Source organism: Dryobates pubescens, chromosome 24 (genome assembly GCF_014839835.1).
Source record: "Dryobates pubescens isolate bDryPub1 chromosome 24, bDryPub1.pri, whole genome shotgun sequence".
NCBI lineage: Eukaryota > Metazoa > Chordata > Aves > Piciformes > Picidae > Dryobates > Dryobates pubescens.
The window spans coordinates 8,820,508-8,836,967 of NC_071635.1; the positions used below are offsets into that span (position 1 = coordinate 8,820,508).

The 16,460-nt window shown below is 44.2% G+C and overlaps 1 protein-coding gene across 1 annotated transcript in view; it reads left to right on the forward strand.

Annotated features, from left to right (window-relative positions):
- The window catches only part of JADE1 (jade family PHD finger 1), a 38,695-nt gene extending 24,295 nt beyond the window's left edge, over positions 1-14,400 (forward strand). Inside the window, exons 6-12 of the mRNA XM_009896015.2 lie at positions 798-985; positions 2,401-2,612; positions 3,321-3,488; positions 4,192-4,308; positions 7,845-8,375; positions 9,843-9,960; positions 10,821-14,400. Coding sequence (XP_009894317.2) covers positions 798-985; positions 2,401-2,612; positions 3,321-3,488; positions 4,192-4,308; positions 7,845-8,375; positions 9,843-9,960; positions 10,821-11,722 — 2,236 coding nt within the window. The 3' untranslated portion in view covers positions 11,723-14,400. The remainder of the gene's footprint in view (positions 1-797; positions 986-2,400; positions 2,613-3,320; positions 3,489-4,191; positions 4,309-7,844; positions 8,376-9,842; positions 9,961-10,820) is intronic.
- The last annotated feature ends 2,060 nt before the right edge of the window (positions 14,401-16,460 follow it).

The following is a 16,460-nucleotide window of genomic DNA, read 5'->3' on the forward strand; positions in this document are numbered from 1 at the left end:
GTGCTGTAGGTACTTCACCATTTCTTGAACTAATGTCTGTGGTCGAACAAAATTTCAGCTGGCTTGCAGCTAAAATAGACTTTCGTAGTTGGCTGTTGGCCAGCTGGAGACTTCACAACCTGAGAGAATGTAGTTCAGGCAGCAGCTGATTAATATTTGTGCTTTGCCCAGCATGACTTTAGTGACTGTGAAAGAGGAAATACAGACCCAGGATGCCAGACCTTGTATGTGCTTCGGTGAGTGAAGGTAAAGCTAGTGCAAATTACTGATTCTCTGTGGAAGGGTCTCCAGAATTCCACAAAGGCGACAATTCTGTAGCTGCACCAACTGAAAAATTCAGAAGCAGCACATGGTGAGAAAGCAAACTTTGAAGCTAGCAGGAAATACTGCTTTTCCCCTTGAATTTTCTTGCTCTTGATATTGTAGTGAAACAGATTGATTAAAAAAAAAATCAAATCTTAAAACTGAGTGCACTTGGCAGCCAGCAGTGTTCCTACTCTAGCTTCCAACAAGTGTGGATTTCAGGTAGGAGTAAGTACAGCTCTATCCTCTAATCTTTTCATATTATTTAACTTGTGGTAATGAGCTGGGTTTCTAGACAGTTCCCATTAATTTATACCACCACCAGTTCATTATGGAAATGCACTGTACTGTTTCTCCATCTCAGTGGTGCAAGGTGATTGTTTAGATACTTACTGATGACGGCTAGTCAGTTCAAATGAGGCAATTTCAATTCTCTAGACATAAGTCTCTGGGCAGTCCAGCACACCTGACATCTGCTTGTCTGTCTGTTTTAGGGTTGTGTCTGAGACAAAAGCTGTCACCTTTACACGTCCCAGGAAGTACATTGTTTCATCAGGTTCAGAGCCTCCAGAGCTGGGCTACGTTGACATTCGGACCTTAGCGGACAGCGTGTGCCGCTACGATCTCAATGACATGGACGTAGCGTGGCTGCGGCTTGCCAATGAAGAGTTCAAAGAAATGGGTGAGCAACCAGTGCCTGTGCTTTTCTTGCTATTTCTTTTTTAAAGCTGGCTTTTTTAAGGAGAGTGCAGTGGGAAGAGATGAAAGAGGTATAAAGAGATAGTGATCACAGGAGTTAAGGTTGGCACAGGAAAGCAGACCTGATGTGATTAAGCCCTGAGATACCTGTGTTTGTAACTGCTGAGTTGCATCTGGTCAGACCAAGTCAGAGTCTGTATTTTTTCTCCCCTCCACTACTTCCCATTTCACTAGGGAATTTCCAAAAATTTCCCATTTTGCCATCAGGGTCCTTGAAGAGACCTGAATGGTCCTTTAATAATGGATTCCTTTTCCTGTGCATCACATACCTGTGTCATCTTCGAGATGTGGTGTCCACCACTTCATTTGGTGGACCCTGGCGCTCAGTTAATCTTGGGGAGAGCCAAAGGAGGATTCTTTTGTTAAGACATTCATCCTGCTGTTGCCATCAACTGCACCTCACAGCAAATGTTAGCTGTTGAGAATGAGACCACAAGCAGGATGTCCAAAGCCTGTGCTGTATTGTAGTGGAATTTCTTGCCCCAACCTGACTTTGCAAGGGGAAGGTGATTGCAGATGTGTATTATCTTTCTTGGTTTCACAGGGTTTGTGTGGTGGGATTTTGTGGTGAAGGTTGTTGTAGCATCAGCTTGGAAGTATCTCAGCCAGCACGTTGGCACAGCAAAGGAGAGGTGGAAGCCAGTGGGGGAAGGCGGTTACTTTTTTTTTCCCCCCAGGTCTACAAGAGTAATTTAATTAATTTTGAACCACAATGCTATAATGTAGCTGTGGTGTCATGAACAATTTCCTGATGGATGCTGTTTGAAAAACACCAAATCCCAGATGAGGTGTTGCAGTTATTCATTGTCCCAGATTAGATTTATTACCACTGTGGTTTTCTGCTTTTTAAACCGAACTAATTTCTGGTGTAAGGGTCTGATGGAGACCTCAGCTGGGCTTGCACCCTACTGGGCTGGCAACTACTGTTGTTAGAAACTGCAGGTTTGTTCCAAGTATGATAGCAGAAGTCATTCATTGTCCTCCTCTAACCCTCATCATGTTTGGTTCAAAACACTCTTAAATCTTTAACCAAAGAGTAAACATCTGCACTGCAGAATTGAAGCAAAAGCCATAGGCAGGGGTGTCCTGGGAGGAGAAATCAGAACAAGACCAGGAAGCCAACATCAGTTTATGAACAGTTTTTCTCAGGATTTTGGTTTGGATTCTTGCTTCTCTTAGCTTAATACAATTAGAAGCTGAATTTGAGGTTTTTTTAGTGCTGATTAGGCATGATTGTCTAGCAGTGCTGCGGAGGGGGTGGCTGTATCTAACCAGCTGTTCAAGAAGCTGAGCTGTGGGTTATCACTACTTAAAGAAGTAACAACTCCTGTTTCCCAGGGATGCCTGAGCTGGACGAGTACATGATGGAAAGGGTCATAGAGGGATTTGAACAGCGATGCTACGATAACATGAATCATGCTATCGAGACAGAAGAAGGACTTGGGATTGAATACGATGAAGACGTTGTCTGTGATGTCTGCCAGTCTCCAGATGGAGAAGATGGCAATGAAATGGTGTTTTGTGACAAATGCAATATTTGTGTGCACCAGGTATGGCTGTCAGGGGGATGGTGGGGGCTGTAGGGATGGTGACAAGAGCTTTTCCAAACCATTAAAGATAACAGATTGGATTTTTCCCCCCCATGACAGGCATTGATCTGTTCAATTGCTGCAGAGTTCACCATTGAGCTATGGGATGAATTCAGAATTCATTGAATTATTACATGTAATTCCAGAACTGCCATGCTAAGGAGTTAAATGGATCTTTATTAGCCACCATTTCTGCAGTCTGAATGAGAAGCAACCCCCAATGCTTTGGAATAACATTGAGCATTGCACAGCAGAGCACTTGAATTTGTGGTTCTCGCCTTTTGAATTAGATCTGGCCCAGTTCCTGTTCAGTGTAGTCTGATACTGCACTTCATCCCAGATGTCTGCTGGTGGGGTTGTTTGTTGGGAGTCCCCTTGCTCTGTGGGCTGGCAAACAGGTTATTTTCCCCGCTGAAGTGGGTAGTGGATTTTTGTCTGACAGCTGGTCATGGCTTCTGCTCCTTTTATGGAATGATCTGTGCGGGGAATGACTGGGCAGTGTGGTTGGATAAGTTCACAAAAGCACCCTGGGATCATCCGTACACTGATGTTTCTGTATTTTATTCCACAAAGAACATTTTGAGAGTTGTGAGATGCTCTGTGTAAACAGCCTGAAAGTAACAGGTTGTTGCCTATGCTTTCTCTCTCTGTCTGTAATTGGCATCTCAGGCCTGCTACGGGATCCTGAAGGTGCCAGAGGGCAGCTGGCTCTGCAGGACCTGCGCGCTCGGCGTCCAGCCCAAGTGTTTGCTGTGTCCCAAGAAGGGTGGTGCCATGAAGCCGACCCGGAGTGGCACCAAGTGGGTCCATGTGAGCTGTGCCCTGTGGATCCCAGAGGTAGGTACTGATCCAGTGATTCTGGGATAGGAGGAATCTGTCAAAGACAGTGTTCAACTGAGTGTATGTTCATAGAATCACACAATGGTTCAGGTTGGAAGGGACCTGAGAGATTGTCTGCTCCAACCTCACCTTCATGGGCAGGGACATCTCTCACCTGGACTGGGCTGCTCAAGGCCTCATCCAGCCTGGCTTTGACACCCCTAGGGAGGAGGCAGTGCTGCTACACTGAGTGTAGTATCTGTGTGGTATAGAAGACAGATGCAAAGTCTGGCAGGACGAAGCATCATCTCTAAAGAAAGTAATTACGTTATGTTTGTCAACCAAAATCGGGCCTCAAGAAATTAGGCCTTCGCTGCTGGCAAAACTCATTTAATAAGTACACAAAGTACAGTTTTATTTTGTAAGTGGAACGTGAAAGTTGAATCAGGAAGGTTTGGATGTGACGGTGAGAATTCCTGTGGGTTGTCAATGGTATTCTTCCTGCATGGTAATTTTAAATTGGAGAGCTTCACCTTGGAACTGTTCATGCAGTGAGGAAGTTATGGTTTTGAAAAAAGAATTTAATATATTATTTTTGTAGTTCCTCCTAAACTGAGGAACTTGCAGCATGATTATTTTTTTGGCCCATGCACACAAGAAATTTGATATCCTTGATAAAATTATGTAATAGCAACGCTGTGCTTTTTAACCTTTCTCTTAGGTGAGCATCGGGAGCCCAGAAAAAATGGAGCCCATAACAAAGGTTTCTCACATTCCCAGCAGTAGATGGGCACTGGTGTGCAGCCTTTGTAACGAGAAAGTCGGAGCTTCTATCCAGGTAAATAAATTGCACAAATCCCCACATGCTTTGTTTTGTCGCTTCTTGGTAGACACACAAAATACGTACTCTCAGCACACCCTGCTGGGTTTCCTGGTTGGTAGTAAGGACTTTGGCGCAGTGCTTTAGGATGTTGGCATGCCCTTGCTTTCCAGCAAGATTTTAATAATAATGCCAGGTTGTCCCTGAGACTTCCTGGTCTGTTGCTGTGCTGATACACATATTAGTACTTTGGGATACAATGTAAGCCTTGTTGAGGAGAGGGAACCCCCTGCATTTCTGTCATCTACCGCATATGGCAAGAGAGCTTGCGTGCTGAAAGCAACATGTCTGCTGGTGCCCATTTAATGACTTCTAAGACAAGTTGGATACCTCAGGCAGAGCTGAGTGTTGCCTGTAATTACCTGAATTTGTTAGGGTGCTGAGCATGTCTAGTTCTCAGCCAAGTCAGTGGAACTGAACACTTTTGTTGATGATACAAGTGGATGTAATTTCTCATTCTAGGTACCAATTAACTTTGGACTGTTCTAGCTGTAACTATTTTATTCTTCAACTGTTTTATTGTTGGTCTAGCTTTTAAGTTGCTGAGGACAATGTCTGATCATTCAACATTAGGTTTTTGGAGCAGTAGGAAAGAAGCAGGTTCTTTGACTGGTCTACCCTGAGATCTGTGGAAGCCACAAGCTGCGATGAACCCCACTTCCTCCAATGGTTGTAGATAATTCAGGAGCTCTTGGTATTCCTAAGTAGGGAGGAAAAAGCCCGCCTGGCTCTGAACTTCCCAGTTCACACTGCTGTAGCAGCAGTGCCCTGTTACCATTCTGACTGCTGGTACTCATTGAGTTCAATGATGGTGACTGAAGCAGCAAGATGGGGCAGAAGTAGAACAAAGGGCTAGTCTTAATAGTTCCAAAAAGACATTATTTCCTTATGCAATAAATAATCAACCTATAATGCCAGCACTGTAAAGCCATGTTTCATACCAACAGCTTGCATTCTTGTGCCAGTGCCAGGTTGGCTCATTGCATACTTCTGAAATCCTCCCTGCAGTTTCAGTTGGAATTGGATTCAGCACTGCAGCCTGTGAGCTGTTGCTGTTAAATAACTGAACTGATCTGCACCAGAGCACTTCAGACTGGGCAGTGTGGTTTCACCTCCATATTTATAATGGTCTCTTAGCTGTAAAGCATTTGCAGATCCTTTACAGTGTAAAATCACTCAGAAATGTTAAATAATCCCTTTTGAGAACTATTTTAAATTCTGGAGAGATTGACAAAACACATTGCCAAGCCCCAGATCGTTGAAACAGGAGACGCTTGGTTTCCTGATACATGAGATGATAAAACTTTGATCTGCCGTACTGGAGACCAAGTGATGAGATAAGGAGGGGTGATCCACTTGGGGCAGTGCTGTGATTGTGTAGAAAAAGACAGCAAAATGTAGTTTAGTATTGTGGTAACACTCTGCACCTTCCAAGTGCCTCACATACTTCAGCAAAATGACTCTCAGAAAGCTCCTTGAGACAGATAGGAAGACATTACTATCTCTTAAGGAGTCTGAAGCTGTGGAACTCCTTCTGTTCTGTGGCTAACCTAACCTTACAGGATCCATGATGGTAAGAGCAGCATTAAGACACAGAAATGTGTAAAGCCCTATGCTTTTTAAATGTAAGTTGTGTTCCATTTCCTTTTTTTCCTCTGCTCCAAGTCATTTGATCAGGTTGCCAGAAGCTGTACACCAGCAGTAGTTCCAGCGAAGCCTATGAGTCCATTTCCAGTTAAGGAATGCATAAAATAGTAAATGTTAAGTAAAAAAAATAAATCTGTCCACAGCATATAAATTTGCAATGGTAATTCTTCCTCACAGAGCTGTCCCTTCCTCTGCTGTTAGGCAGCTGAAACTGTTTTGTCCATTCTCCAGACCAGTTCTGAGGGATGACTTAGTAGTTGAACACTCGAGTATTTATGTAGGTTGGCGTGCAGGGGAGAAGGAAATGTCCTTCCATATTTCTTCTGATGCCACCTCTCCCCTTCTAGTGATGACTTGCAGGCATTATGGCTGCCACTTCAGGCAGCCCTACGTTTAAAATGATGGGGGAGAGACAACAAATTAGTTTTGCCTGACACGTTACAGGAGTCGTGTAAATCCCGGTGTCGTTAAAGCTGGCAGTGGGAAATACTTCGATTTGTATTGTGGACTTTTGTACAGCAGAGAACATCATACAGAGGCACTGCAATAGAAGGGAAGTAGCACTGACTGGATGAACTGAGGAGATCCTCCAGAGTTCTTATGGGTGTGCACAACGGTTAAAGCCAGCGGCTGGAAGTGTCTGTTGAGCAGAGAGCAGCTGCAGCAGGCTTGGAAAAAAAAAGACTCTGTTCTCCCACGTTCAGCAGGTTTCCTTCCAATGAGGCAGGCTTTCCCCTCTTACCACAGTAAAACATCAGCCACGCTAAGAGCTGATTATTCTGAACAGTAGCAGCTTGGAAACCATGGCTAAAGAACTCTTCTGTACTGTTGGGTGTTCCAGCTGGGCTGCTTTTGCCCTCTTGATCAGTAAGAGAGGAAAGGGCAAAAGAAGATTTGGTATTTCTTATGCTGATTTTATTAAAGGATGTTCATCTGAAACTTCTACAGTTTAAGCTCTGTTGTACTTTCATATACAATCTGGCTGCTGAGTCAACCTGAGCAAGAAAACCTGGAGGAGAGAGATTTGGCTTCTTTGCAAACATCCGCAAGGTTCAGCATAGCTTTATTCCCTCCTGGTTAACAGCAGTAACATTCATTTCTACCTGAAATCTTTTTGCTGGAGGCAGAGGCCTGAGTTGATACAGATGCCTGTGTCTGTACACATACATATATCGATTTAAACCTTCCAGTTTGTGGCTGGCAATAGCTGTGACAGCATTTGGCAAGAGAAAGTTACATATAATGCAACTGAAGTGCTACGTCAGCTGAACTAGTGTCCATCACTCCACAATGGATAGGTTCCCTGGGAGGGAAGGGAAGGGACAAAAACTGGAATTTCCTGTTCTGATCTCCCAGGTGAAGGCTGTCGTCGCTGAAGTAGTAATTGATAGTGATTTAATAGTTGACATTTATAAAATTGGGATAACAGGGAAAATGAAAATTCCCCTTGGTGGAGGCCTTCTGGGTAGCCTGGGTCCAGGTGCTGTGGAAGACTTTTAATTACAAGTACCAGGCTGGCCTGGAGCCACCCAGATGTTTTCCCTTCCCTGCCATGTGGGTGCAGTCCAAGGGGGGATGTGTTGCTTTGTGTAACACAAGCCTGGCACGAGTGGTTCAGCTAAGAACACTGCTCCTAGGTTCTTCAGCAGCAAGGGGCTAACCACTCCTGTCCCACTGGGCCACTTGATCATAGCCTGGCCCGAGAGCACCAAATCCTATACCTAAGTAAAGAGCAACAAAGTACACACAGCTCAGCAGCAGAGCACAGTGACAGGGTGGTTCTTCCGAGGCAGTTCTGGAAGCTCTGTGACTTCTTAAATTTAATTTGATTAATTTAATTTCTGTAGTGTTCAGTGAAGAACTGCAGAACAGCCTTTCACGTCACCTGCGCATTTGACCGTGGCTTGGAGATGAAGACCATACTGGCAGAGAATGATGAGGTAAAATTTAAGTCCTACTGCCCCAAGCACAGCTCCACCAAGAAAACTGATGATGAGACTTTCAATGAGAGCCCTGGACAAGAGAATGGGAATGGGATTCAGGACAGCTCTCTTCCTGCCCGCATGGACCCTTTCCACAGCATGGATCAAAACCGGGAGGAGGCCCACAGGGTCAGCCTCCGCAAGCAGAAGCTCCAACAGCTGGAGGATGAGTTCTATACGTTTGTGGAGTCTTTGGAAGTGGCTAAAGCTCTACGGCTGCCCGAGGAGCCAGTGGAATTCCTTTACCAGTACTGGAAGCTGAAGAGAAAAGCTAACTTCAACAAGCCTTTGATTACCCCAAAGAAGGATGAAGAGGACAATCTGGCTAAACGGGAACAGGATGTGCTGTTCAGAAGACTGCAGCTCTTCACACACCTCCGGCAGGATCTAGAGCGGGTAAGCTATGGCACTGCCTGCGCTTGGGCGAGGTGTGCTGGCCTTCGTTAGCAGAGGTCCCCAGTGATGTGCTCAGTTCTTGCCCTTGTGTGCTCCATGCTGCATCTTGCCTCGAAGTTGTATTGTCAGAACAGATCCTTAGTGGTGAATTTCCACAGCACACCAGTAACCCTGTTCAAAGAGAGGGTTAGCTCACAGAGCCAGCAGGTCATGGCTTGTGATATCCAATCTTCTTCTGACTGGCTTGCTGCATTTCTGCTTATGCTGCTTTACTGATTAACACTGCTTGCTGGGGGCTGTACTGCAACCCCCAGCTGCAGCTTTTTTACCCTTTAAGGGCTTTCTCTGCTCCTTTCATCTGGTGCACAAGAGGAAAAACGATTATGAAACATGCCCTGATTTGCAGCAGATCAGGGTTTTGTTGACACAGCGTAGTAGGATGACATTCCACAGGACTGTCTGCGTTGAGGTACATCTGACCCTTTAACAAACTCAATTCCTTTTTTTTTCTTTTTTGGGGGGTTAGCTAGTAGAGTTTAGGATATGTTAAAACCAGAAGCATTGACGTTGTAGTAAGTTTTTTACCTCCATCCAGCTTATGGCTCATGTAGGCCACATACCAAACCTGGCTCAGGAGGTCCGTCCTTAGCCTCAGTAACCTGTGGGCACACTGGAGCCTCTATCCCAGAATGCTGTGTAGTCTTTAAATCAGGGCAGCAGATGCTCATGCAGCATCCTTGTTAAGGACCCTGATGGCTAATTACTCTAACAAATCACTGCAGCTTTTCTTTTCAACCTTTTTTCTAGTTTCAGCTTCCAGCCCATGACCCTTCTCTTGCTGGGTATGAGAGCTGTTCCCCAGTCCATTTGTTACTGCTCCATGTGCTCAAGTTCTTTTCATCTTCCCTTTGATCAGCTAAATAAGTTGAGTTTGCCACCTTGTTCTCTGCATCTTAAATTACTCTGTATGTATCCTTTCCATTTTTAAGTGTGATGAAAAGCCAGGATACCTCATTCTAGTAATAATTCAAGTATTTTACTGCTACATTTTTCTCACTCCTTGCATGTTCCATGCTATGCTTGTTGATCCACAGTTCCATGCGATTAATTAAGTACAATTTTCTGTTGTGTCTCACACAGTAAGAAGCAAATGGTGCAAGGCTATTAAATACTGAGCATATGTGAGCATTTCCAGCACTTCTCTAGCTTCCCTCTGTATGTGTATATAGGTAAAAGCCATTCAGGTGTTCATGGAAGCTACTGCTGTGCTCTGGCCCTCCCAAATCTGGTGGAATAATCTGTCAATTAAATAGCACTTAAGAAGTGTGTCGAAGAAGGTTAAATGTAAAGGCAATGTTAACTTGTTTAAATGGTGTATAGCACTTCATGTGAATTAATTCAAAGCACAGATGAACAACATTATAGAAACACAATTCCTGTAAAACCCATCACCTTGCTGCCTCCTAGGTGCGTAACCTCACTTACATGGTGACCCGGAGGGAAAAAATCAAGAGATCTGTCTGCAAAGTTCAAGAGCAGATATTTAATGTCTACACAAAGCAGCTGGAACAAGAAAGAGTTTCAGGTATGCTTCAGTGTTAACTTCTTTTGTGTAAGACTGCAGACACTAGCACTGAACGGTTTGGTTACAGGCTAATGACTAATTATGAAGGACAATCAGGACCTTATTTGTTCTCATTAAAACCCTGTGTAGGCCACCATGCCTTAGGAGATGGGAGAAAAAATGAGTCTCTGTAGCTCTAATGGTGGGCACATTGCTATAGAAACAGCTAAGTCAGTGTTCCCGTCCATGGGGCACTGCATGCTGCCTGCTTCAGATCATTCCTGGTGTCATTGTTTATAGACTCCTTATGACAGGGGACGGTGACTTACATTCAAGTGCCATATGGTACCTGCTAAGTTTGTGGTTTGTCTGTGCTGCTGTGCATCATAGAGGGCTGCTTGAAAGCTCAACTCTGAAAAGGTAGCACCCTGTTTTTGAAAGAAAATGTTGGGGTTTTTTTCCTGCCTAATCTCATTGACAGTAATCTCTCAGAAAGATGAGTGCCTTCAATGCTACTGCATTAACTATGTTATCCTGAAAGTGTTCAGCAACTTACCTGCTGTATTTTACATGAAATCAGACAGATCCACTCACTGGTTCCTTTGCCCACCCCCTCTTTGAGGAGTCTCTGTCCTGGTGGCTACAACAGCACTAGGATGTGTATTTGCTACAGGTGTGGGTAGGTGCAGTGTGCCTAAAGGGGACTCAACCACACAGGTATGTTGTGGAACAATGACATAGCAGCGTATTTGTCACCAAATACCTGTTTGCCCTGAAGAACATGTCAGGCATGGAGGACAGGGTTAGAATAGGCATGTTCAAAAGTGGTATTCACCCAGGCACAAAAGTGCTTGATTTGAACTTGATTTGTTTACATTTAGGTGTGCCTTCCTCATTCTCCTCAATGGAAAACACAGTGTTGTTCAATAGTCCATCTCTGGGCCCCAATGCCCCCAAGATAGAGGATTTGAAATGGCATTCTGCATTCTTCAGGAAACAGATGGGCACATCTCTAAGCCACTCTTTGAAAAGACCACACAAAAGAGACAGGGCAAGAAGCAGTGCTGGGAATGACAGCAAATCCCTACCGAGGCAGCCCAGCCAGAGGGAAGGCAGTGCAGCACCAGGTGGCTTTTTGCACCTTGACAAGACCTTTGCAGACACACGGATTGTATCAGCACAGCAGAAAAACGGCCTAGTTATACCAGACCACAGAAAACGAAGAGACAATCGTCCACAGTGCGAGGTGATCAAGGCAGAGCTCAAGGAAAAGACTTCGAAACACAACCACAAACCACTGAGACCCACAGAACTCACTCAGAGGCAATCAGAAAATAAAAGGGCTGTGAACCACTCCAGTGGTAGGTCAGCACCTGGCACACGGAGGGATATAGTGCCTAAATGCAACGGGGGTCTTGTCAAAGTTAATTCTAATCAGACAGTAGTTAAAGTGCCTACCACGCCCACCAGCCCGGTCAAAAACTGGGGCGGATTCCGAATTCCAAAGAAGGGGGAGAGGCAGCAGCAGGGTGAGGGCCCAGAGGAAACCTGCCGCCAGAACTCCAGCTACCCCTACCTGGGCATGGGCAGAGTTTCACCGAAGGACAGGAACAAAAGCAAGCTGAAGCCTGACAGCGAGAATGATGGGTACGTCCCCGACGCTGAAATGAGTGACTCAGAGACTGAAGTGGCCGAGAAGAAGTGCAGACAGCAGAGGCTCAGTCCAAGCAGCACTATCAGCAGAAGGACAGACATTATTAGGAGAAGCATCCTGGCATCCTGACCGGACACAGGCACACAGGTCTCAGCACCGTGGTCAGTAGAGTCACTGCCTACAAGCCAACTCCACATTATTTATTGGTGTGAGAGAGGAGAGTTCTTAGACATGGCTGCATACTGACGAATTGGTAACACATTATTCCTGAGCTGTATAAACATGTTTACATGCACTTGAAGCTGGTGGTTTTTTTTCCCCCCCCTACCCCACCCCAGTTCTGTGAGAAGTTTGCATCTCCTTTATTTGCAGCTTTCCTGAGTAAGCAGAAAAACGACGTCACTACTAAGAAAGGATTTGTGATGAACACTAAAATAATTCGCAAAAACCTTTTAAAAGGTTCATCCTTTTTAGCTAAAAAGCACTGATAAAATTTTCCTCCTTTCCCAGACCTTCTGGAAAAGCACAAGCTCTTAATGTAACTAGTGTGTATTGGATCAAAGATGGTTGTTTAACCGTACTGCACTGCTAAACCACATCACCAGTGGTCACTGACCTTTGATAGTGGCAGGTCTTTCTCCTCCCTTTGAAGAATGTTTTCTGTTACATTCACTTTGAGCAGAGATGGCAGCTCAATCCCCTCCATAAGCTCCAGAGTTTACATGTAAATACACCTACAAGATGACCAGATCTAACTATGACATTATACTGAAGAAGGAGGAAGGGAGAGGTCAGGGCACAGCTGCCTCACAGTGCCACAGCTCAAGAAGACTCAGACTGAGCACAGAGGGGACTCTGAAAAGGTCTGAGAATGGGTCAGGCTTGTGGGTTACAGTCCCCTGTGGAACAAGCTGTCACCCTTCAGTCAGTCACCTGCTGCCAGGAGTATGATGACAATTCCAGAGAAGAAAGTCTAAGGCACTAGTCACTAGCATTTCCCAAAGGCCACCAGGTATGCACTACTGGGATGTACTGGGAAAGCCAGGCTTACAATACTAAGGGTTGTTTTAAAATGAATATATATTTTTAAATAGAATAAAATGGAAAGGCAATAAATTGTGATTAGCTCTTTACAGTCAAATGAAAAAAAAATCATCTGTTCTGGACTAGATTTGATGGAAGAGGGAATTTTTTTTACTAATTGCAAACGGCAATAACGAGTAAGTGATGAGCAATAATATGAGCAGGTCATTGGGGTACGGCCTTGTACCCAGCAGAGTGCACATGTGGAGTGTTAGGAGCCTGCACACTTTGGAATTCTGCATAGAGTCAAGTCAGGTATGTACTGGTGACAACGCAGCAGTGTGTCACAGAGAGACAGGCATAGAGACCCCCTTTCCCCCACCCCTTTCCTACTAATAGCCTGCCATTATAACAGCTGCTTTTTCTTGTCAGACCCTTGCCTCTTGAGCAAGGAGCATTTATAACACAGTAGAACTCTGCCATAACTGAGTCTTCCAGAGGATTCTATCAAGAAAAGTAAAAAAGGCTTATTAAGACTCTTACCTTGCTATGCAAATTGTCACGTAAATATCTAAGTATTTCAGCTGTGCATCCCTGTTACTTGTTTTAGAACCCAGAAGTCTTGACCTTCTGTGAGGAAGGGGAATTTTGTGTATAGTGGTGCACTTCTGCAGCACCATTGGCTGCTCCCAAGAAGCTAAATTGGCTTACAGAGGTGAAAGTCACACAGGGCACTGGTGAATCTCAAGTTGTCGTCACCCTTGAGATGTGTTAAAAGTACTTATCACACAGCAGCAGACAAAAGGTAAAGGCAGGTAAGTTCTACTTGACATAGAGCAGCATTTTCCAGACGGGCACTTGTGTTTTCTGTAAGAAAGAGGCTCATGACCATATGGGGAATCGTTTGTCAAGCCATAGTTGGAATAATCTAAATTAATATTCTAAGTAAAGATTTAACCTCAAGCCAGTCTGAAGGAGGTACCTTGTTAATTTGCACTATTATGAATGCTAATGTTGTGCAGAATTAATGCCTTATCTGTTTTGCTCCCCACCGTTTAGGTTAATAAGCTTTCTAATGTTTCAAGTTAAGCTGAACCAAAACCAAAAAAGCTGTAAGAAGACTGCAGTGTGACCAGCTCTGTAGGTTAGCTTCGTCTCCCCTGCTTAGTGCTCAGCAGAAGAGGTGTTGTAAGTACAGCAGTGACAATAGGAACCCGCCCCTGTATTTTGTTGGGATAGAGGCATTAGCCGAGTTTCTGTTTGTAAGCGTTTCCTTTCCTTGTGCAGACTGACCAAGAGACTGTTGTCTACGATCGGTGTGTTCTGTCAAACTGTAGGGTAGTTGAACTTCTGTAGAGTTGCCTGGAATGCCATTTGTTAGGTTATAAACTCTCACAAATCTAAATGAAGGGTTATAGGTGTTGTGTATAAAGCTTAATTTCAGAAAATCGAGAAAATTGTCATTACATTTGTAAGACCTTGTACAGAAGATTTTTCACTATGTGCCTAGCTTTGGTGTCCATTCAGCTGAAATGAATTAAAAAAGGTGCATGAAGAGAAACAGATAGAAATTAAAAGTATATGTAGAGATGACTATTTTATATTACATGGCCCAATCCTGTATTTATTTTCTCCCTTTTCTGAAGTATTTATAAAGATCTAGTTGAAGACAACTGTATTTTTTGTTAAACTATTCAGTAGAATTGTGCCTTTTTGTCTGTATGTGAATAAATGCTGTACATTTTTGCAGTAGCCTTGCCCGGCAGTGTTTCAGAATCTGCAGGAGTCGGTTTGTGTGGATTCTCCACAAACACTTCACTGCAAGGAGCTGAATGCCTTTCATGGTTAACCTAAGCACTTCATGTGGCTAGTTACAGGTACCAGCAGGCTCTGGTTACTGACAGTTGTGCCTGTCCCATCCACAGAAAATGGTATGCTTTTGCTTTCTGATTCTCAAACAGATTCTGCTTACCTCAAGACAGTTTGCATTTGTTGATACATAATGTTTTTCAAAGGCCACCATTGCCACATGTTCCACTGGACTAGGAACATGATGTGTCCTAGCTGTAGGTCTTCCAGATAAATACTCTGAATGTACATTGCCACCATGAACTGCCTATTGTCAGGCAATGCTGACAGGGAACGTTTGCTGCTGTAGCAGGATCTCTAAGAGACCAGGCCTGAAGGACACAGTGGGTTCCTCTTGCTTCCTCTAAACCTAAGAGGTGGAAATGCAGAATGGACTTAGAGGACAAGGTTTGAAGGTGCATGTCTAGCAATACATCTTGAAAAGCAGTAATGGGTAAGTAAATTTTCTCAGAGCTGTACATCTGTCACATGCATTCACCTTGTGGGCAACCGTGAGTGGCACCCCTCAAAAACATTTCAAAGAATGGAGATGAAAGGAATTGCTGGTGCTAGTAGAAGCTCTTCAGAGTGTGAATGGAAGTCTGATACAGGTTCTTAGAGCTGATTTTTGGTCTTGCCTCTCTCTGTGAGAGGTATTGCACTGATGGGGTTACCCAAGTAAGGTTTGGACTTTAGTCAAACAGACCATGAAAAAGTTTGTGTGCAGTAATAGACCTTTCAAGATCTGGCCTGTGCCAGAAGGTACAGGACTCTTGGGAACACCTCAAATGAAACTCAGACCTCCTCTGTTGTCAGTCTCTCTCACCTGTTGAATGGAAGGAACTGTTCACCTAGAAACTCTGCCTAAATAAACATAGTCAAGATTAGTTTTAATCAGCAGGAAGCATGAATTTCACATTAGGGAATCTTTGAAACACTCAAAACCTGGTGTTGGGGTGGGAAAGGAAGGCAGGGGAAACAAAAACTTTACAGGGGAAGAGTGAGGAGAAGTACAGAGACAGAAACAATCCAGTTTCCTTAGGGAAAGAGCAAAACTTTATCTACCCAGCAAGACCCAAATTGTAATTGCCTCAGCAAGTGCCTTTCCTCTGCAAGTCCAACTTGTGAGCAACATGCCCACAGCCTTCTCTAGACACCAAACAGAAATGAAAGGAGGTGGTGGTAGGATGACAAGGCTCACCTGACAATATTCCCTCTGTGGCTCAGATGGATGTTTTTGGTCATTTTTTATCTGCTCAGAGGATTAAGCAGACAGGTGGGAAATCCTTTTCTTTTCTGTGTCACCTGCCGTCATTGCTCTGCACCTTACCATTAGGTGCTTCTGTTGCCATTGCAGTTCATATGCTGAGCACAAGCTCAAACAAATACACCCATCATTAAAATAACCAAGCAGATGCCCTTCTGTGCCTCAAAAAGCAAACCCAAATGTTCAAAACTATACAGTTGCCTGCCATGTTCAGCTAGGTTTCACTTCACAGCTAGAGCCTCTCTTCAAGAAGTGAATGGGATTAATGGCTCAGACAAAATCTTCCAGGTGTTCTGTCATCCCCTCAGCTGTACATTATACAAATGAAAATAACATGCTTGATGCTGCCCTCCCTCCATCGTGTGTGTGGCTGATTGATGAAAATCTCACCACAGCAGACGTCTGGAGCTGCTGGACGGTGTATCCATTTTGCTTTGAACATTCTTTGAAGTCTCTTAGTGGAATTAGAGGTTGCAATGGCTACAGGAATATAGCAAACCAAGAAAGAGCTAGTGAAGAAGTGTGTACAGCTGTAGGAAGTAACAGCTTACTCTGCATAAGCAGGAATTTTTCTTGAGGCTGTTTTCTACCTTGCAGGCTCTACTTGCACAGTCAGGTTCTTGGGAGGTGGCACAAACTTACTTCCATGTGGTAACTGACCCAGGTCTGTCCTCTAAAATGTAAATATAGTGAAGAACCCTAGTGCCAGATGTATGAGTGTGTCAGTCC